The sequence below is a fragment of the Tupaia chinensis genome, unplaced genomic scaffold, assembly GCF_000334495.1.
Source record: "Tupaia chinensis unplaced genomic scaffold, TupChi_1.0 Scaffold147003_1, whole genome shotgun sequence".
Taxonomy (NCBI): Eukaryota; Metazoa; Chordata; class Mammalia; order Scandentia; family Tupaiidae; genus Tupaia; species Tupaia belangeri.
In genome coordinates this window covers 2,294,825-2,318,596 of record NW_006206856.1, presented here as the reverse complement: position 1 = coordinate 2,318,596, position 23,772 = coordinate 2,294,825, and the positions used below count along the sequence as shown (strand labels likewise).

General features: G+C 39.2%; 1 protein-coding gene across 1 annotated transcript in view; it reads left to right on the top strand.

The window, feature by feature from the left end:
• Positions 1-23,772, top strand: part of DOCK3 (dedicator of cytokinesis 3) — a 301,789-nt gene that overhangs the window by 154,414 nt on the left and 123,603 nt on the right. Inside the window, 3 exon segments of the mRNA XM_014584468.1 lie at positions 3,434-3,515; positions 10,332-10,392; positions 11,853-12,000. Coding sequence (XP_014439954.1) covers positions 3,434-3,515; positions 10,332-10,392; positions 11,853-12,000 — 291 coding nt within the window.

The following is a 23,772-nucleotide window of genomic DNA, read 5'->3' as shown; positions in this document are numbered from 1 at the left end:
CGTGGCACTTCTCACTTTCCCTCTCTCTCGCTCTGCCCCTCGCTGGTCAAATTAAAATAAATAAATAAAGTTAAATAAATCAATTATTTTTTTTTAAGGGCCAGGGAGAGGAAGGCTAGAAAAAACCTTTGACTTGTACCAGTAGTTACAGAAATGTTCCTTGGAGCCCTGAAGTGTCTCAGGGACAGGTGGTGGTAGAAGCCTAAGTAGGGAAGATTCCTGTGTCCCATAACCCCCCATTTCCGAATCAGCCTAAGCAGCTGCTTTTTAATTTTCCATTTGTTGGTGAGCAGTGTAAGGCTCTGCTGAAAAGAAGGAAAAAGCTGATACTAAGAATACATTTGGAAACCTTAGCATTGGAGCCCAGTTAGCTTTTATGAAATCCCTTTGTACATCTCTGCTCTGTGCTTTAAAAAGGAGTGGGAGAACTTCAGTAACTTGAGAAATAAAGCTAAGTGATCTAAATTGGAAAATGAACCTTTGAGGGAATATTAGAGATTTCCTAATCTGTTGGGTTGTACAGTGTAGCATAGCCTTGGGACTACTTGGCTATTTTCAAGCACCTGGCAGGTTATCATAAGAGAGATGCTAAGTTGTTGGCATCCCTCTCTGTGGAAGGCCAAATGAGATGTATAAGGATTAAGCTGAAAGAGTTGCGGGAATTCCTTTGAATTTATTTGAGGAGATTGCTTCAATTTCCAAAGTAGAGGCTTTAGGAAATATCCTCCCTGAGTATAAGATACTGTCTCTTTCTACTTCTGTGCCTGGCATTGGTGGTCGTCAAACATTTGCTGAAGGGATGCATGAATTGCCATCAACGGAGAAGTGTGTAAAATGCAGTGCCACGCAGGAATTATAACTCTCATAAAAGCAAGTGATCTTATAATTATGGCACCACTAGACTTGTCACAGATTCAAATTATGGAATTCATTTGTGAGAACTTGCTCAATAATATGAAGTTAATGTAACTTCATATATTCTACGTCATAGTTGTCATTATAAAGACCACCTAAGGTAGAGGAGTTCTCTTACAACATTGCTTACTAAAGAGTAAGAGTGTAAACTCTCCTTTTCTCTAGAAAGAGATCAGATGGTAAATTAAAAAGAGGGCTTCTCACCCATATTATTTAAAAAGAGAGACCTGTTGCTCTCATGTGTACTTAAAAAATTTCATGAATAAATTTGACTCTTTTAGCCACAGTTCCTTTCACACTTTGGGGGAATTTGAGTAGTTGTAGCTCTAATTGGCAAATACATTCAATCAGCATTCATCAGACTGTGTTCCTATAGACTCCATTGCCTTACACAAAAATGAGTTTAGGGTAAAATGTCCCATTGGTGCTTAAAGCTTAAAGCTTTTAAGCTTCAGAAAAGTCCTAGAGGTTAGAAACTTACCTAACTATATTTAATGCTGTACTTCCCAATAATATAATATTTTTTCAGTTGTCCATAAGCATGTGCTGTACTTGCCAGAGAGACAGAGAGGGATGCCCAGTGTGTTTTTCAAGCCACCAGGGCCAGGATTTGAACTGCAGTCAGCCATGTGGGATCCAGCATCCCTCAACTACTAGGCTGTGAGGTCAGCCCCCTAACAATGCTTAACCACTTCTTTCCTCCCTCCCTTCTCTTTTCTTTCCCCTCCCTCCCTTCCCCTAGAGCAGCTGTTGCCAGAACACTGGCTAGATATTTGTCTTTAAATAGTTTTATTGTTTATGGAAGCAGCATTTATTTATCATACCTTCTGAAAAAAGCTAGCAAAACAGGAAATAGATATGTGCCTAACACCCTCTAAAATGAAAAAGCAGTTAATTTTGTATTTTTCAAATTGTCCAGAAGGCCAGTTGAAACCAAGAGCATGAAAGACTTAAGAAATATGGAACTCTGGTGGGCACTGTGAGAAGTAGCCTTAGGGGCCTCCTTTTACTATGGAGAAAAAGAGAGGAAAGTTCCTGGGTTCTGATAGGGCCTGCAAGCTTGTTGCCCTAGGAATTTGCCTCATCTACCCATTTATCTTTAGACCAGAGCTTAGTGTACTCCTCAAAATAGCACCCCTCTCTGGGGACAGCTATAAACAGCAGCCCATTTGAGAGGGCGTCTCCTCTGGAGAGATTCGCAGAGTGGTAGTGCACTGGTGAGAGCAGTTGTCTATCTTCCTTCATTATCAGATTAACAGGTAATTGGATGATTGTTATATATACACAGCATACATATTAGTTACAATAGATCAACTGCTGTAACAAATAGAAAGATGTATAATGGTTCAAACACAACAGAGGTGTATTTCTTGCGTGTATAACAACACTGTTTGGATGAATTTTTAGTTAATAAGATAGCCTTCATCCACATAATCATCCAGAAATGAAGACTGATGGATAATCTGCCATCATTAGCACATGGCCCCAAGGTTGCCCTAGGGTTATCTCTGCCCTGGGGATCTGGAAAGGGAACAGCATGAACACACACAGAAGAGTTTCTTAGAGCTTGGCTTAGAAGTTGCACACATCACTGTCACATTTCAATGTCCACAACTCAGTCACTTAGCCACACTCAACCCCAAGGGTAGAGGCTAAGAATAGCAGTCTAGCTATATAGCCAGGAAGAAATATAAAATGGACTTTCGTGAGCAGCTGGAAGGCACAACATACTTGGTATTTTTCAGTCCACAGTCACTAAGTTAGAGCTGTTCGTGTCCCCTTATTCACTCTTCTCTCATGACTGCTTCTGCACAGTATGATGCTGTTGTCCCTCTACTTTGTGGCGACCCTCGTCAGCAAACTTCCGCACAGCACAGAACAGTTCTTCAGAAAATTTCACCTTTTTCTAATTCAACATTTCCTGAACTCCTGTTGTTGGTTGGGCTCCTGGAAATACTAATGAATGAACGTCCTTGCCTTAGAGAGCTTATTCTCTTTTCAAGAGAAAGATGGTAAACACATAAAGAAAATAGTGGGCCAGCAGGTGGCGTGGTGGTTAAGGTGCTGGATTCCTATAAAGCTGGGCACAGTTCGAGTTCCAGACCTGGTAGCTCGATCATGCTGGACGATCCTGAGAGAAGGGACTGCAGTGTGACCATCCTCCCTGGGAGGTGGGTGGTGATTTCCTACTTTACTTCTCTTGGTCTCTCTCTGTCTCTCCTCTCCACCCCTGGCAAGTGCACACACCCTGTGGCAAAAACCTAAAAGAGAGAAGAGAGAGCACAAGAAAGAAAGAAGGAAAGAAGTAATTTGTGCCATTAGCCTATAAAAGGAGTAGTTTGGAGGGGAAGAGGAGTAATGGTCTTGCTCACGTCATCGTGGTTGGTTTCTTTGTGAAACTGGCATGTCACTGTATATGCCTATTTTATTTCTGTGGAACATGCAGTCACTTATATTTTTCTGTTTCTTCCCCCCCCCCCCTGTTTAGGTGCGCGTCCCCCCCCCCCACCCATTTCAGTGAGCGGTTTCTGGTGAGACTGAACAAGAATGGTGGACCAAGGAATCCAGAGAAGATAGAACGAATGTGTGCCCTTTTCACAGTATGTATACATGGTCTTTCCCTTCTTTGTTGACTCTAACCAGGGGCCTGTCATGTGGATATTGTTACCCTAGAAACGAATATTTATCCTTACTTCCCCACACACTGGGGGGAATAAGTCCTGCTTTATGTTTCTGCCAGGTTTTAATGAAGTATTTATAGAAAACTGAAATTATCTACAATTTATGGTTGAATTTTTATTAAAGAAATATAGTAAGTATGTTTTACTTAGATTTTGTAAGATATTTAATGTATAGTAGTAGGTACTTAAAATCTGACAAAAGTTTTTCTTACTGTTCTTATCCAAGGCTATTGAGAATTTCTTTGATGTGTAACCATAGTTTATTTTAATGGCATTCACCAGATTCACAGCTTTATGGTTTGTGAGTGAGTTCATAAAGAGACAAACCAAGTAGTCCTCTTCCAAATACACATAGAGTGTCTCTTCCAGCTATGATCTGGACTTTATTTTTTTCTGAATAACCATGCTGCTCTTCATGGTCTGTGCAGTTATAGACCTGTCATCTCAGAGAAGACTTAATCTGCTTATTAGAGAAATGTCGAACCTCACAATACCGCATTGCCTTGTGTATATTCTTCTAATTGAGTTTGATATACTAGTTTGTTTTTCACCAGCTTAAAAACTAACTTACCAGTGTCCAGCTGTATGGTACACACTGCCAAGATGCTGTGTCCTACAGACTGGAACCACACAAGAGGTCCAGTTCCAATTTTAGTCCAGGCTAGGCTCCTGTAATCCCAGCAACTAGGAAGCCGAGACAGGTGGATCATGATTGTGTACTTGAGGCTGGCCTAGGCAACATAATAAGACCCTATCTAGAAAGAGCTGGGCATAGTGGGACACACCTATAGTTACAGCTGGGAGGCTGAGGCAGGAAGCTGGACAGTGAGGCTCTGTCTTTAAAAAGTAAATAAACAAAAAGACTAACTGTTCAGCTTTGTTTATTAAATTATTGTTAGCTGAAGAACTCAAGACTGTCCATAATTTTAAACCAGTTGTAACTATTGTAGGTTCTTTGATCTGTTTCAGTGATAGTGTGATCCATCTAATCCCATTGTATGAAGTTTTGATAGTCTCACAGTGTCACTGACCTTGCATATGGTGCATGATTGAAGGGTGACTGTTGACATTTTAAAGCTTACTTTGTGCCTCTTAAATGAAAATGGGATTTATGGGGTGATCTATATATGACTTTCTCTGAAAGATAAAATTGCATTTGTTCACCTGACTTTTTAGTTCATTCACTATAACTTTATCTTTCAAAACATCAAACAGTATTATTACAGAATCACAAACCATTTTCACAGAGATAGCTTTTATCGAAGATGCTCCAGATGTACTGAAATATCTATACATATGGCTTAGCTATTGATAAAATAATGTTTTGTCCATCTTTGACAAAACACAGAACATAGCATTCAAGGCCTAAGGAGAGCATGCAGGAAGAAAGAGCAGGAAAGCAGACCCTTGAAGACTGTTAAGGGAGTAGAGATGGTTTAGTCTGGGAAGATGAATGTGTTCTCTTCCATTGGAAGAGAACAGAGAATCCAAAATGGTAGGTAATGGTATTTAGGTTAGACTATTGGGTGAGAGCTTCTGAGATGAGTGGCTTGAACACTGAGGTAGTTTTCTGGGACCTCCTCTCTGAACCAGAATTAGGAAGATGGGAGATGCCCATCAATTTAGACAGTCTCAGTGACTATAGGAAGTTTCCTAGATCCTAATTCTCTCACATTATCTGGTAAAATAGCAAGAGGAACTATTGATGCCTTGTTCCTTGGATTTGTAGGAGCAGAGCTGTGTGCATATGCTGTCCTTGGATCCTTGAATGTGATGAATACAGTCCTTGTCTCTTGAAAATTGAACTTAATTATAATGATTTTTGAATATAATTACAGTAAATCATAATTTTCACGTAGCGTTTTAATTATCTAATGGACCCAGAGGCCAGAGCTGGAGCTCCGGCTTTATAAATGAAAGATGCACATAACACTCCTGATCCGCTCTGGTTCTGGCACAGTGGGAGGGCACAGTCCGCCCAGCAGACTGGCACCAGAGGCCCCTTTACAGTTCAGCCCTTCATGTTTTGTTTTGTTTTCGAGACCCCAAATGTAATTTGAGAAATTTTTACAAAGCACACAGGACTTCTGAATAAGATTATCTTAGCCAGGATTTACATGTTTTACTCTAAGCTACATGAAATAATAATTTCGATGGGACTTGTGTTCTCATTACCCAAGACTTCCTCCCATGAGCTACCAGGTTTTTCCAGATTGGCATATGTGCTACCAAGTCTGAGTAAACTCAAGAAAATGCAGCCACAGCTCTGTAACAAGTGCTGCACATTTAAGCAGTTTCTCAGCAGACTTCAGAGCCACATTACAGTCACATCATCCATGTCACAACCCCCTTCTTGCCGAGGTCATGTGTGTGTGTGTGTGTGTGTGTGTGTGTGTGTGTGTGTATGTATGTGTGTATGTATGTTGGGTTTCCTGTGAAGTAAGAATTTTATCCAGGAAGGAAGTGCTTTATATTCTAGTGAATGTCCAGTATAATGAGGACTTGGCTGATTTTCATAATAAACTGGTTGTGTGTGTGAGCGAGAGTTTGTCCATTACAACTAGATAGGCAGGGCCTCAGACACAGTTCTTGGCAAATGCTAAGGTCTCAATGGTGACTTGTTATCTAAATAAATGAATATGTGTCTATTTGCTACTATATTTGAGTGACAAACCCATAATAAACTCCTGTTGTTTTTCCTGTATTTGTTGATTGTGTGTGTGTATATATACACACATACACATATACACACACATACATAAATATATATTTTTTTGAATATTATTTATTTGATTTTATTTGTCATTAATATTGTCATTATTATTATTTAATTTGCTAAAGGGCTTATGTATGCACCAGAGAGAGAGAAAGAGAAAATAAGGTTCCAGGTTTGGGACTCATACTGCTGTCGGCCTTGTGGGAGTTCAGCGCCTTAACCACCATGCCACCTGCTGGCTCAGATGGTGGTATATTTTATACATTTACTTCTATTCTTTCTAAATTCCAAAATAGGATTTTTCTTCTTCTTTTTAGATTTTTGTCATAGGGTATGTGCACTCGCCAGAGAGAGAAAGACAGTGAAAAATCACTCCCCGGGATGTGGCCACAGAATCCTTTCTCCTCTATTCTCTCTCCTCTAGAGATTTTTGGCATGCATGTATTCACATGTGCTCAATGTGATTTTCAAGCCACCAGGTCTGGGACTCCAACCTCAGTCGGTCATGTGGGCGTCCAGAACCTTAGCCACTGTGCCACCTGCCAGCCCTCCAAATAGGATTTTAAGTACTGACTTCTTCACATTCAGAATTGAACTGGTTTTTTACTGTACTAACATTAAGTATTAAAATGTTGCCTCCTTGGGGCTGGCGAGTGGTATAGCAGTTTAGGGCGCTGGACTCCCACATAGCCGATCATGGTTCAAGTCCCAGACCTGGCGGCTTGATTTCCCACTCTCTCTTTCATTCTGTCCCTCTCTGGTCAAATTAAAACATATAAAAATAAATTTTAAAAAATGTTGCCTCCTTTTCTGCAGCTTAATTAAGTATGAGCAAATTGGCTTTATTTTATATTTGTAAACTCCATTATCGCTATAGAAAAAGAATAGCCCAGGTACAGGAAAATAAATTCACTCTTCCATGTTTCCAATGGAACATGAGCAACTGAGTCTAAGATTCTGGGCCACTGCCTCCACTCACCTCTCCTACCCACTGTTTATTTGGGGGCCAGCTTCCAGTTGTGTAGGATTAGAGTTTGGGTCCATTAAGAAAATCTAATTCCTGCCATGCAATCAATCAGGATTCAAATTCTGTTCACCAGATAAATGATGGGGGCATCACCCCTCCTCCAGTCTTAGTTTTACAGGTCTTGTGAGTAATTTAACATGGATAGCCACACTGTTGGTACTCAGTTGTGAAGAGGTTAATCACCTTATGGTAAATTTATTTAAACATGAATTTACATTTAACAAGATAGCTTTTACACTGTAGAACTCATAAATAATTTCACATAAAATATTTTCTTGCACTTATTATTGTCTTATTTTTATTGACCACAAATAAGTACTTCTGAGAGTTCTTGGCACTCTGAGTAAAATGGACAGAAGAGCTTTTCAGCAACTTGGACAATATTACAGATTTCCTTCAGGTGGCTTTTGTTAGTCAGCCAGAACCAACGGAGTAGTCCAGTGTCCTTGTGCACAGAATGTCTGGTTAGTGTTTGGTCGACCATCTTTAGTAAATGGCTTTGAACTCTCTGGACATACTGGAGTTGATAATTACACTAGTCATCTGATAGTTCGGATTAACACCATCTAGGCTGTGTAAAAGGAACCATTTCACTTTGAAACATGTCATACATTTCTGTATCCTTTATTTGTAGACATGTTTCAACCCCCAAAATTACATTAAAATGGTAACCCGTTGGTTATTAGTTATTTAGTACCCATCTTAATAAGTGTCAAAGTACAGTGCTATCTAGAGAATATTTTAAATTTTATTTTTAATTTAAAGGAATTAATGAAAATAGAGCCTGAAACATCTTTTTTTCTTTCTTTTTTTTGAGACATCCTTTTTCAGTATCAGAAGATAACTTTCATGTAAAAATATGTTTGTGATTCTAGAGATACTAATTCATGTTAAATTATTTTATAACCTACAGCATTATAAATGTAATTTGTTATTTTAAGAACTTCAAAAATAATCATCTAGAATCTAGAAGCTTCGGTTTCATCATTATACATTACTTCTTTTTTTATTTTAAGGTGTTTTTGTTTTTTGTTTTGTTTTGTTTTGAGAGGTTTTCATTATAGGGCGCGTGCGCTCGCCAGACAGACAGAGAGAGACATAGAGACAGAAAGTGAGAAGTCATCCCCCAGAGGGGATGGTCACACCGCAACCCCTTCTCCTCCATTCTCCTCTTGGGATCTTGGGCACGCACGCACACGTACCTGGCGTGAGTTTTAAGCCACTGGGTCCAGGACACGAACCGCGGTCAACTACGTGGGAGTCCAGCGACATAGCCATTATGCTAACTGCTAGTTCCCTATTTTAAGGTTTTTGCCATAGGGTGTATGAGCTTGCTGGACAGACAGAAAGAAACAGTGAGAGGGAAAGTGAGAAATCACTTCCCCCCACCCCCCACCCCCCGAGCGGATGGCCACATCGTAGTCCCCTCTCCTCCATTCTCCTATTGAGATTTTGAGCATGTATGCATACACTCTCAACAACCACTGTGCCACCTGCTGGCCCCCACATTACTTAATATCTCCTTTCATTTCATGCATTCTGGGCCATTTGGCAAGGGCTTGTGAGCCAAACAAGCCTAGGATCCTCAGAACAATTTTGCACCTTGCCTGAAGAAATATAGGGACTCTTGATCTCAGAGCTCACTCCAGGTCATGACTTCCACTTGATTGCCCCTTTTAACACTTTATTGAAGAGAGACAAACATCTGGGACCAATCAAAAATTAAAAGGTGGAAAAACGTACATGCCTTATAGCAAAAACCTCCCCCCCCAAAAAAAAATGTGAAAAGAAAATGGAACCTAAGGCACCCTCTTTTTTAGAAGCAAAAGGGAACTCATTGGAACCTATCCTTTTAAGGATAAAGGTTCCTTTATTAATCATCACTAAGTCATAGTAATTACAGGGAGTATGCAGCAAGTTGAAACAGAATTTATATTAAAGGAATTTCATTATTTCAAGTACAGTGCATTAAATAAAGTATAAATACAGGCATGGTGGTTAAGGGTGCTGGACTCCCACATTGTTGACTATGGTTCAAGCCCTGGATCTGACAGCTTGCTTATTTCATTTCAAAATATATTCTGAACATAAATAATGTATAAGAATGATTTTGGAGGACCAGCAGTTGGTGTAATGACTATGTTGCTGGACTCCCATGTAGTCAACCACGGTTCGAGTCCCGGACCTAGTGGCTTAAACTCATGCTCAATCCATTCTCTTCCACTCTTCTCTTGGGATCTTGGGCACGCACACACATGTGCCTGGTGTGAATTTAAGCCACCAGGTCCGGGACTCAAACCGCGGTCCATCAAGATAGCCATTACGCCAACTGCTGGTCCCAAAGAATAATTTTTGTAACTCTTTGGTTTGAAAAGTTTTTGATTATGGATAAGATTTATTACTTAACAGAAGCTCTTAAAATTTTCCAATAAAATTATTTGCTCCATTACAATTTAGTGCAAATGATAAGTATCTAAATTTAATGGAGATCAAATTCTTGAGATTTTTACTAAAACCAAATCAATCTCTTTCAAGACAGATCTCTTTTTCAGACACAGATACCCAGTATGTAATAATCAATTGTGGACAGTATAATAAGTGTAAAATTAGTAGAGAAACTTTTTAGAACTTTAGTCATAAATGAACTTCCTGGTGTTTTCCCCTTTTTTTATTACAAAATGTATGCGATGTTAGAATAAACATGGGCTAAGGCAAAATCGTGAAGATTTCTAATGTAAAAACTTTTGTAAATATTTAGTTTTTTAGGTGGTCTAAATGAGAACTGGAAAAATGTTGTCAGTAAATAAACTCCCAAAGGCATGTAAGATATCCAGACTTTCACTGCAGGAATACACACGAAACTGCTATGTGCTGTAATCGCCTTCTCCACCTATGACATACACTACATGCAAACCACGATGTGGTTCAAAATGAAATTTTAATTATTTCCCTTATATTTCTTGCTTAAATAATTTGTTTTTCCTTTTCTTAGGATCTGAGCAGCAAGGATATGAAGAGGGATTTATATATAGTTGCCCATGTGATCCGAATAGGTACTGTCTACCTTATCCATGCCTATGACTAAGCCTGGCCCAGCTTAGGCTAAGTATCTCCCATGAGTAAGCTTTGTCCCCTTCAACCTCCCTGGCCCCACCCAGTGCTCACCTAGTATTTCAGATGTCAGGATTAGAGTACAGCTTGTGTTGAAGTTATTCTTTGAGCTCAGCTCCATTCATTGATATAAATGAGCGTATTTTTTCCCTCACTTAAAACTTTCTGCTCCTTATTTGCTTTTGTGTCAAACAGTCTGGTTTTTGCCATTCTCTCAATCACAGTGCCCTGTCTCAGTACCTATCCTGCCCCTCTGAGATCTTTGTACCCTGTGGTACAAAGGGGTGCCAACATAACAGGTAGTGAATGCCATTGCTGCAGTTTGAGTCCAAAATTACGTATCTGTTCTATTTTTCACAAAATTAGTTATTGTCCTCACTCTAGAAGTTTGACAGGACCTTCTGTCCCATCCAAGATGAAAAAAGTGATTTTTTGCTAGTGTTTTATGGTTAGTTTGCCTAGCCTTATTTCAAGTTTAGAATATAACTTTTGGGACTGTAACTAACAAGTCTTTCATTGTAGGTTTGGTTTCCAACATCTTGCATATACTTTTGTCAGTGAATATTTTTATCTGTTTATTTTTAAAGTTTATTTCTTCCATGAGAAGCAGAGGGATAGAGAGACAGACACTGTCAGCAGGGCCTTCATGCCATAATCTACTCCCAGGCCTTAGCCAGCCAGGATTTGTGCACATACCTGGCATGTAAAGGGAGTTCTCTGGACACAAATCTGAGACCTTGTACTCTGGGCCCAGTGTGTTACCTCTGTGCCACCTGCTGGCCCCTCAGAATATGTTTTAACCCCTTGTCAGCAAAAAAATCCATTTTCTGTAATTAATAAAGCATTTGCTGAGGTTCCAGCATTTATGAGTTCTCCTGGCACTATAGGCACAGCCTTGATAAATAAGAAAAGTAAGTATGGAACCACTTCCCAGGAGTGCTGTCACTCCCACAGTGGTTCAGGAGAAACTTTGGCAGCAGAATTTGTTTGGAAGAAAACAGTGTCCTCCTTATTAATGCATTCATAGTGTATACAGTGCAGCTAAAATACAAACATTTTTATTCTTCTGCTTGTAACCTTAAAGCTGTTAACATACTGGTTTTTCTAAGAAATCCATGAAACCACTCTTTTACTCTCATGTAATTAGTAAATGTTGTTGTTATTAGTGTAGAAGTGAGTGATAGGGATGATTGCCTGGATGTGGTGCAGGAGAAGAGCCTTGGCCAGAGCCTGTTTGCTGTTCCTGCACATACAAAGCCTTGGGTGACTCCCTTCCATCAGTCTTCCAACTTAGAGGATCTCTTAGTTGCCTCTGGCTCTGGCATTCTTGGATGACAGTCAGGTGATGACGGAGAGGTGCATGGAGTTCTCAGTGTGACTGGTGTTTTCTGCTGTGCCCAAGGCCGGATGCTTCTGAACGACTCAAAGAAGGGCCCTGCTCACCTGCACTACAGGCGACCATATGGCTGCGCAGTCCTGAGCATCTTGGATGTCCTACAGTCACTTACAGAATTAAAGGAAGAGAAGGATTTTGTTCTTAAGGTTTACACGTGAGTATTGAACATCAGGAATATTAATGATTTACCACATGACACATTCCAGCACTGCCCTTGAGAGCAGCATTTCTCAAGTCTTGGGGACACAGAATCACCAGGATGTATGATTGGTAGTTTTGGGACAATGCAGAGGTTTTGATCTAAAGTTTGGGGTAGGGCCCAAGTAGCTTTGTTTTTTTGTTTATTTATTTTAAAGACAGGCTCTCACCCTGTCACAGTCCTCAGCCTTTCAGATTGGACTATAGACATGCACCACAAAGCTTTGTCCTTTTTTAGACCGGTTTTTGCTGTTGCTTCAGCCAAACTTGAACTAGCAATCCTTCTGCCTCAGCTTTTTGAATCAGTACGATTTCAGGTGCATGCCACCACACGTCACCTTCAGGTTGAACTGGGAATCAAACCTGGGCCTCCCATGTGGTCCCAGCCTGTGGAACACAGAATCTTAGCATTAGGTGCTATAGCAGCTGGGCCACAACAGCTTTGTTACTTGTAGGCTTTCCAGATGATTCTGAAAGTGTGGTATTTGAAACCTACTATTTGAAAGTCAAAATCTGGTAGTGCACATTCCCTTTTCTCTCCAGGATTAACCAACCTTATATTTGCAGAAAAGCTAACTATGTATTTCACATGTCTTGGATATAAAAAGTTGTCTGTGTCTAATATCTGCCCACTAGTTAGTATAACTGAGTTGGCTCTCTGTGCAGATTGCTTTGACGGATACCACTCAGATAGTTCTATTTCAAAGTAAAGCCAGTTTTTCTGAGGAGCCGAGATTGCACTCTTTACTTCTGCCACCACATCTAAAATCATCTCCACCAGGCATGGCATTATTTTTAATGTTTTTCAGCCAAGATACCTGTCTTAATAGAAGCACTCCGTATCTTCCTGACTCTTGTTAAGCAATACACAAAAAATAGAATAAAGAAAGAAACATAGAATTCAGGCATATAGTCTTATCTTTACATGTAGATACTTCGACACAAATAGTAGTGCTAAAAAAAAGATTAGTTTTAAGTATAGAAAGTTTTTAAATCAAGTGTATTTCTTTCTTTTTTTTTAAATTGCCAGAGGCTGCATGTGCTTGCCAGAGAGAGAGGGAGAGAGACAGAAAGCACCTTTCCAGGAGGTCATGGTCACGCCACAGCCCCCTTTTCTCCATCTCCATCTTGTGAGGATTTGGGGCACGCATGCACACATGGCTGGCACGTCTCTCAGGCTGCTAGGGCTAGTATCTAACCACTGTTGGACATTTGGGATCTGGCTCTCCCAACTTCTGTGCTGTGGGGCCAGCCTAAAATAAGTCCATTTCTAACTGAGAATTAAAAAGCAAAAACAAACAAACAAAAAAACTCTCTTCTTTTAGCTTTACCTCAATGTTATTTTTCCAAATTAAATCAAATTTAGTATTGTTAGTATTACCTTCACCATAGTATTGTCTGGAGATTTTTCTGCATTAACTGCTATTCTAAGGAGACATGAAATAAAATTAATTCACAATTATACTTCATTTTGGCCTTTATCCAATCAACCACGTTTGGTTATTACAAAATAAAGGCCCAGCTTTCCTCACCTATTTTCCATTCAGCTTTGTTCTGTTCAGAGCTGTGTACTTTTATGTGTTGAAGATCTTACTTACAAAAAACTTAAAATGTCGGCCTGTTTTCATTTCCTCCCATGCACCAGTTATGCAGCCTTCTCCGTATACCAGGTCTCCTCATTGATCTGTAGTGAAACCTGCTTCTTTACATGCCATTCTCCCTTTGAAGAGGACTAGACAGAAATCCAAAGTCATCATCTTATCATCTTCTTTGTATCCCCCCAAGAGCAAAGGGTTTATGGATGGCACTCCAGTCTTTGTGCGTCTCTGCACATATTTGCTACTCATCGGTTTAGTGCAAATTCTCGTTGTGCATAGGGGCTTGCACAACATCCTTTCCGAAGTCATGCTGTCAGGCTTAATTGGCCTAATTGCTTCTAAAACAACAGCTTTCAATACCAAGACATCACTTTACAAGAAGTGGGATTGATATAAAGTTTTTCGTAGCTCTTTCCTACAGGTTTTGTCTAATAGATCAATTCTGAAAAACCAAAGAAAGGTGTGTTTATGGAGAAGATTTTTTTTTTTAGGAAATTGTTTTGAAGGACTAACAGTTAAAATATAGGATAATTTTTCCACTTGGAAAATGTTAACAGACTTTCAAACAGACTTTCAAATGCATGTTTGCGAAATTGATTTTGTGTGCAGCATGGAATTCTTCTAAGATTAGTAATTTAAATCTACATCAGCACAGTGAATCCAGCCCTCAGGAGAAGCAATATTTTCTAGTAAGTTTCAGGGGATGCATTTGTTGGTTAGATTGAATTGGAAGCTTAAAGGGTTTACTAATTGCTACTGATAGTGCTTTAGCCTTTGCTAGGACAGGATTTTAAAAAGGATAAAGACCTTTTGTACAGTGAATTGGTAAAATATCTCATTAGATGTTGACATTGTCATCTCTTTTCCATTATTAGAGTCAGCCTCAACCAGAGAAGATTCAGACTCCTGTCTGTATCTTCTAAGGTCACAGCTCTGCTTTATGGTGTTGTTTGATATTATGTATATATGAAAATGAACCACATCCTTTTAATAAAATTGCAACAGGAGGCAGAGACATGAAAACGGAGTCATTTCTAATGAATCAAAAGTTTCAAAATTCACAAATAAATAATTGGCATGTACATTTCAGTCTGATTTAGATATCATGTGTTTCTTGGCCACAAGGTATAAAGGGTCACAAATAAGTCACAAGCCATGCTATGCCTGGAGCCTACAGTGTGCAGTAAGAGGAGTACCTGGAGCTAAAGCCAGCATTGGAGTGGCATGGGTGTCCAGAAATAGTGCATATGCATCAGTGCAAGATGACTCTGAATACTTAATGACCATTGATCAATTTCACAGTGAAAAAAGTCTTAATAAACATCAACCTTCAATCAACATTAATGAAATAGTAGGTCATCAGGAAAGTCATGATGCATTTTTACATAGAAAAACATAGAAAAATATTGATATTATGTATATATGAAAATGAACCACATCCTTTTAATAAAATTGCAACAGGAGGCAGAGACATGAAAACGGAGTCATTTCTAATGAATCAAAAGTTTCAAAATTCACAAATAAATAATTGGCATGTACATTTCAGTCTGATTTAGATATCATGTGTTTCTTGGCCACAAGGTATAAAGGGTCACAAATAAGTCACAAGCCATGCTATGCCTGGAGCCTACAGTGTGCAGTAAGAGGAGTACCTGGAGCTAAAGCCAGCATTGGAGTGGCATGGGTGTCCAGAAATAGTGCATATGCATCAGTGCAAGATGACTCTGAATACTTAATGACCATTGATCAATTTCACAGTGAAAAAAGTCTTAATAAACATCAACCTTCAATCAACATTAATGAAATAGTAGGTCATCAGGAAAGTCATGATGCATTTTTACATAGAAAAACATAGAAAAATACATCATGACTTTCCTGACAACCTAACAAATAAGTACTTAGGATATTAAATTTATAATTTTGGTTACAATACATTATACATCACATTACACACACACACACACACACACATACATATATATATATATAAATACTAATATAAAACTAATTATGTATGTAATTACATGTGTGAAATTGAGAAGCGTTGCTTATTCCTGTTCTCACATTTTATGAAATATTTTGTTCAAATTCTTCACATGAAGCCATGCATCAGGTTTTTGCCATCATTAAAGCTATTTTCTGAGTCATCTGACACAGTTTTTCAGTGCACATGATTTTCATTTCCTTCAGGTTGGTTTTGATGCATCACTCTTAATCTATGATGGTGCTTTCACACTGAAGATTCATCTTGAGGCACAATTACATATTTACCTAATGGTTGGACACTTACTGTTTCTATGTTTTCAATTGTCCTGTGAGCCCATGTATGTGATCTCATGATACAGCTGTTTACAGGTGATTTTTACAATAACATTTAAAACTTACATTTAATGGTCATACCCTTAACATAATTACTAAATATATGAGGCTTTACACTTGAAAAAAAGTGTTTTTAAACCAGTTCTGTCAGATAACCTTTATAATCATTGAAAACCTGCATTGGTTGAGATAATTTTAGGCTAATGTAGTTTACCAGACTGTGCTGTTCAAAATAAAGAAATGCAGAGAATTTCCCTATAACCCGAAAGGCATTTGTAACACAGTGGCAGCCTCTTGAGTGAATGGTGTCCAGAGGGGAACTTCTCTATATATTAAGGATGACAGTTGGCCTATCCAGGTATTTTCTCAGAACATTGTCTGCATTCTTTGCTTCAAGACTTCTTTATCCATAAAACTGCCTTAAATTGAAGTTCCTATTTAGAAGCCATTCTTAAATAGAAACCCATTCTTACTTACATAAGTAAATGTCCATTGGGCCACCCTCTCTTTTTTTTCCCCCCTAGGCTTATTGAAGTATAATTGAACAGTAAAAATTGTATATATGTAAGCTATACAGTGTGATGATTTTATATACATAGTCAATTGATTATCACAATCAAGCTAATTAACTTATGCATCCCTTTGAAGGCATAGTTAATTTTGTGTGTGTGGTAAAAAGATCTACTGTCTTTCAGATTTCAAGTATACAGTGCAACATTTATTAACTATAACCACCATGCTGTACATTAAATCCCCATAGATTATTTATATTATAACTGACAATTGTGCTTTTGGTTAACATCTCCCTATTACCTTTCCATTTTCTTCACTCCCTAACCCCTGGCAAGTATCTTTCTACCCTGCACCTCTGTGAGTTTGACTTTTTTTGATTCCACATATAGATGAGAGCATACAGTATTTGCGTTCCTGTGTCTGGCTTATTTCACTTAGCATGATGTCCCCCAGGTTCATCTATGTTGTCACATAAAGAAGGATTTTCTTTTTAATTATGGATGTCTCATATTCCACTGGATGGCTGCATGGATGGATAAATGGACATACCACATTTTCTTTATCCATTCACCAGTAGACACTTATGTTGTTTCCACAGATTGACTCTTGTGAATATTGCTGCAGTGAATTATGGGAGTGCAGATATCTGAGATACTGATTTCATTTCCTTTGAATGTATACTTGAAGTGGAATTACTGAATTGTATGGTAATTTTTTTAAAGGAATCCCTGCACTGTTTTTCATAATGATGTACCAATTCACACTCCCATCAACCATTACAGGAAGGTTTTTTTTTTTCTCTGTACTTTGACCAGAACTTGCCTCTTGTCTTTTGGTTATAACCAATCTAACCAGTGCGAAGTGATATCTCATTGTGGTTCTGATTTGCATTTATTTCCCTGATGATTAATTATGTTGAGCACCTTTTTATATTCCCATTGGCCATTTATATATTTTCTTTGAAAAAACATTTATTCTGGCTTGGGTTGATTTTTCAATAGAGTTATTAATTTTTTTCATTTTTATTTTGTAATTAAATTATTAATTTCTTTTTTTGTTTTAAAGAGATTTTTGCTGTAAGACACATGCGCTTGCTGAAGAGAAAGTGAGAAATCACCTCCCTGGGGAATGGCTCTTCTCCTCCATTCTCCTCTTGGGATTCTGGGCACACACACATGTGCACCTGGCATGAGTTTCAAGCCACTGAGTCTGGGACTCAAACCACAGTCAGCCACATGGGAGTCCAGTGACATAACCATTACACCATCTGCTAGTCCCAAGTTATTAATTTCTTATATATGTTGGCTATCAGATACACAATTTGCAAATTTTTTCCCATTCCATAGGTTGCCTTTTTTTCCCCTTTCATTGTTTCCTTTACCTTGCAGAAGCATTTGGGTTTGATGTAGTTACACTTGCTTATTTTTGCTTTTTGTTGCCTGTGCATTGGGTGTCATATCCAAAAAAATTATTGCCAAAACCAATATCAAGCATTTCCCCTGTGTTTTCTCCTAGAAGTTTATAGTTTATAGTTTTTCACTTAGGTCTTTAATTTATTTTAAATTACTTTTTTGTATGTTACCAGATAAAGGTCCAGTTTTATTCTTTTGCTTGTAGATATTCACTTCTCCGAACACCACTTATTGAAAAGACTCTCCTTTCCCTATTATATATTCTAGGTGCCTTTATTAGATATTAGTTAAATGTATATTAATGGATTTATTTCAGACCATGTTTTCTTCCAGTACTCTGTGTGTCTTTTTTTTTTATGCCAGTACCATATTATTTTGATACCAGTGCCCTACCGTTCATTTTATAACTATGCAATATAGCTTGAAGTGAAGAAATTTGATGCCTTCACCTGAGTTCTTCTTTTTCAATATCACTTTGTCTATTTAGAGTCTTTAGTGGTTTCATACAAGTTTTAGGATTTTTTTTCCTATTTCTGTATAAAATGATTGATTTATTTTATTGTCCGAGTGTTCTTGTACATCTCATTAAGCTTCTTTAGGATGATTATTTTTAATTCTTTATCAGACAGTTCAGAATCTCTATTTGTTATGGTCATTTATTGGTGCTTTATTAGTAGTTTCCTTTGGTGGTATCACATTTGCCTGATTGTCTATGATCCATTTAGCTTTGAGAGATTTTTTTTGAGAGATTTTGAGAGATTTTCACTGTAGGGCGTGTGCGCTCGCCAGACAGACAGAGAGAGACATAGAGACAGAAAGCGAGAAATCACCCCCCAGGGGGGATGGTCATGCCGCAATCCCTTCTCCTCCATTCTCCTCTCGGGATCTTGGGCACGCACGCACACGCGCCCGGCGTGAGTTTTAAGCCACCGGGTCTGGGACACGAACCGCGGTCGACTACGTGGGAGTCCAGCGACATAGCCATTACGCTAACTGCTGGTTCCCGATCCATTTAGCTTTGGTGTATTTGTATTTTAAGGAGCAAATGCTCCACCCATTCTTTACAGACTGGTTTTGGTAGGTAAAGATTTTCTCTTTTTGTGTTTCTAGGCTGATGGTGTTGCCTCTGATAATTTAGTTATATGGGTTTGGATTCTGGTTACATGACTTCTTTGGGGTTCACAGAGGGGCTCACAATTGGCAGGTCTGTTACCAAGGGTTTGAGAAGGTATAAAACCTCTCCCTGGGAAGACTAGACTGCCTTCAGGAGTTTGGTCAGTAGGGCTAGTATGAGGCTAAAAGCCCACAGTTGTATAGTGAATTAATGTAAAAAAATAAATTTAAAGAAAATAAATATATAAATAAATGGATTATCAAAAGCCCACAGTTGGTCTCACCTTTTGGCAGGTGCACAGATGGATGTAAATAGCATTGAGCCCCTCTGAGGGCTCTTGCAGAGTCACTGGGAAGGCAAGACCATCCCTAGATCTTGGCTGAATAGTGCTAATTTTAAGTCACAAGGCTACTTCAGGGCTTACAATCCAGATCAAGGTCTATAGGCCTGCATCTAGTCAGAAATGGTGTGTCTCCCTTGGATCCCTGGGAGGGCAGAACTGCTACCAGACAGCCCATGCTTAGGAGATGCTGGATCCATATCACGTGGCTGCTTCAAGGTCTGCAGTTACTAAGATGTGCAGGGACAGACAGATGTGTCTCCCAGTAGGTCCCTGAAAAGGAATTACTATTCCAGGACTATAGCTGGAAGGAACTGGAGTCAGGTTACAGGGCCTTTTTAAGTTCTGTAGGTGGACCTGTGTCCATAGGTCAGCCTCTGGAGGAGTAGGAGGGCATGTCTCCCAGAAGGCCCCTAGGAGAATTTACAGTGACGATCTATTGGGTTGTCTGCTAAATTATAATTTAGTTTTCTATGCAAAAATGCATCATGACTTTTTCGACAACCCAATAATTGTTACGACATTTATGTATATAATAATGCTAACTCAAAGTTATTATAGCCAATGTATTAGATGTATAAAGAGAAGACAGACGTACACTGAAAGATATCTTCACATGCCTCTTGACAGATAAAAAGACAAAAATAAAAGAATTTGAAGAGAATATGATTTAGCAGAGAATCCGAATACAGTTATTGAGATAGACATTAATAGCATTATTGAGTACTCACCATGGGCTATAATCTCTTCTTCACAGATGAGGAAACAAGGCGTAGAGTGGTAAGAAACATGCCTAATAACCATGGTTAAGAGACCATCCACTTAACCACTGGCTCTCCTTCTTGTAAATAGGGCGAGCATACACATCATCTAAACCAGAACATGTGATAGTCAAAGGGAGCAATATTGATGCCAGCTCAGCAGATGTAAGTGGAATATCCCAGTTCACAAGGCTGTAAGGTCCTCCCAACTCTGAACAGATCGTTTTTCCTAACAAACAGAATATATCTTTCTTGCCCATAAAACAGCTACAAAAATTGCTCATAGAAAAAGTTTTTGTAACGTCCATAAGGCAGAAATTGCACAAGTCTCATATTCCGATCACAGTGCAATTGGCATATAATATTTCGTGTCACTTACCCAAAAGAGAAAAAAACATGCTGTTATTTTTATATTTTAAAAAAGTATTTAAGAAAACCAACCAGGTGGCATGGTGCTTAAGATGGCTCGATCTCACATGGCCAACTGTGGGTTCGAATTCCAGCAGCTTGAAAAAAACACTGGGCACCCAAAATCCTAAGAGGAGAATAGAGGAGAAGGAACTGCTGTGTAGCCATCCCCTCTGGGCGGTGTGACCATCCCCTCTGGGGGGTTCTTTCTCTCTTTCCCTCTTTTTCTCTCTTTCAGAGCACACACACCCTATAGAAAATGTTTTTAAAATGTATTTAACAGAGATCAACCTTCCTTCTCAATTATTCAACAATTTTAAGTTGACGCACTAAGAATGAAATGCTTTTTGTTGCTATTTGAGGAGCTGAGATCAACTCAAATCAAAATATAGATGTGAAGCAGATATAGATAAAAATAGATATACAATGTAGAGTAGCATAAATACATAGTATGTGTACATATTGATAGTTTTCCCTAATCCATGATCTATCTTAACAGTAAGATATTTTGAGAGAAAAAGACCATATTCACATGACTGTTATTACAGTGCATTGTTACAGTTGTTCTACTTTATTATTATCTCTTACAACATCTAACTTACAAGTTGAACTTTATCATTGACATGCATATATGAAAAAAAGCATAAAATATGTAGGGTTTGGTTCTTGTCACAGTTTCAGTCATCTACTGGGGAGTCTTGGAACATCACCCTGCAGCTAAGGGGAAATACTGTATGTATAATTAGTGTAGATAAATGTGTCTCCTCTGTTTACAGCAGAGTTTAAATTTGTATATTAGTTTCCTGTGGCTACTGTAACAAAGTATCACAGAATCATGACTTAAAACAACAGAAGTTTGGGACCAGCAGTTGGCATAATGGCTATGTTGCTGGACTCCCATATAGTCAACTGCGGTTCGAGTCCTGGACCTGGTAGCTTAAACTCACGCCAGGCGTGTGTGCATGTGTGCCCAAGATTCCAAGAGGAGAATAGAGGAGAAGGGATTGCAGTGTGGCCGTCTCCACTGGGGGGTGATTTCTCGCTTTCTATCTGTCTGTCTCTGTCTTTCTGGAGAGTGCACACACCCTATAGCAATAAACCTCTCCAAAAAACAAAATAAAAACAAAAACAACAAGTTTACTCTCTCACTTCTGGAGGCCACAAGTAAAGTCAGGATGTCAGCAGGACTACACTTGTTTTGCAGGCTCAGAGGGGAGAGTGTCCTTTGCCTCTGTCAGCTTCTGGCTGTCAGCATGCCTCCACCTGGGGCCAAGATAGACCAGTCTCTGCTTCTGCTTCACCTTGCTTCTCCTCTGTATCTTTTCTGTTTGTCTCAAATCTCTGCTTTTCTCTTTAAAGACATTTGTCATCACATTTAGGGCTCACTTAGATAACCCAGGATAATCTTCTCACATCAAGATGCTTAATTTAATTACAGCTGCAAAGACCCTGTTTCCAAACAAGGGTAACATTCACAGGTTCTGGGGGATATGGACAGAGCTTGTGAACAGCCAGGGGCAACATGTAGCTCACTTCAACTTGTAATTAACATGTATCCAGAGTTAGAAAAACCTTAAAAGTCACAATCAGTGTGGAGCCTGGTAGTACAGAGATTGTGTGCTCTCTGTAGGCAGATTGATCCCCAAAGAGGGACGAGGAGAACGGAGACACTCGTGCCTGGGTGTTCTCCTAGACGCACTGGCTAAAGAAGTCATTTCTTCTCCCAGGGAGAAGCTCTTGGTGTTATTCACAGAAACTTTTCTCCTTAGAAAGAGAAGTAGAAATAAATATTTCTGCTAAAGCAGTATAATTACATGTATATACGTACAAACTGGTTTTTACTGTAAGTATCTGTATTAAAATAAACATGTATAAATTTTAAAATAAGAAATCGTTTATGGGCCAGCTCTGTAGCATAGCAGTGGGGTGCTGCTCAGGAGAGGCCAGATACCGCTGGCTGCCATGGTTCTTGTCCCCAGGGTGGGTTGGCCTGGGGCACACCAGGCACGTATGCAAATGCCTGGAGTCTAGCAGGCTGGAGGAGGGGGGTCACTGAAGGACAGAACCGTGAATGGGGGTACCTGTCTCCCTGTCTCTCTTTCTCTCGATCTCTCTCTCTCATGCACATGCTGCCTCTCACGTGCGTGTGTGTGTGACATGCTCTATTATGAATGAAGAGAGAAACTTGAGGAAGAGAAGAAATAGTTTGACTTTTTGTAAAGAAGACAATTTCTTGTGTATCTGATGTTAACTATATAAGACCCTTATCCAGAAGGGCTAATGGCCCATTTAATACTGTACAAACAGTGTATTGATGTTATAATCCAAAGATATGGTAGCGTTATGAAGGAAAACAAGGAAATTATAACCACAGAATTCAGGATAGGATTTACCAGAGAAGAGAGGGAGAGGTGTGGGATTAAGGAAGAACTTCAGAAGTGATAGAATGTTCTTTTTCTAAAAATGAAAGTGAGTTCACAAGTGTTCTTCATTCTGTCAATATTTTTACACTAGTGGGGGCTTATTAAAACATATTTGAGCAGGGGGACCAACAGATGGTATGGTAGTTAAGGTGCTGAATTCCCACATAGCTGACCATGGTTCAAATTCTGGTGCTGGTGACTTGCTCTCACGCTCGCTCGCTCGCTCGCTCTCTGGTAGAATTGAAGAATAATGATAATAAATAAAATGAAATTAATAATGCATATATATATGTATGTATACACACACACACACACACACACACACACACAAATTTGAATAGGGGAAAAAAGCTTTTTTTCTGTGCTCTCAACACAGATCTCTTCTGTGATCCCAAAATGAGTATAAATTTCTTCCCACCGGCAGGCAAGCAGTCAGTTCCGGCAGCAGATCCTGACAGGGCATCCTCTGATCCGGTGTGAGGACCTAGCGATAGCATCAGATCCCACCATTTAAAGCTGAGTCCCACTAGACTGCCCTGTACTTCAAACGGGAGTTGCACATCTGGAACTTCTGAGCAACTGGCTACAACACCTTCCCTTCTTGGGAGTATATTAATTTACAGTTAGAGCTCACAGAACTCAGTGAAACATAGTTACCAATCCATTATAAAGGACATTTTAAAGGCTACAATAAATAGCCAGATTTAAAAAACAAAAACAAAAAAAAACACCACCACCACACTGGGCAAGGTCTAGAAGGGTCCCAGGCATGTGAGTCTCAATCCTTATAGAGCTGGGCCCTTCCTGGCACTTCCGTGGATGATGTCTTATTCACCTTCC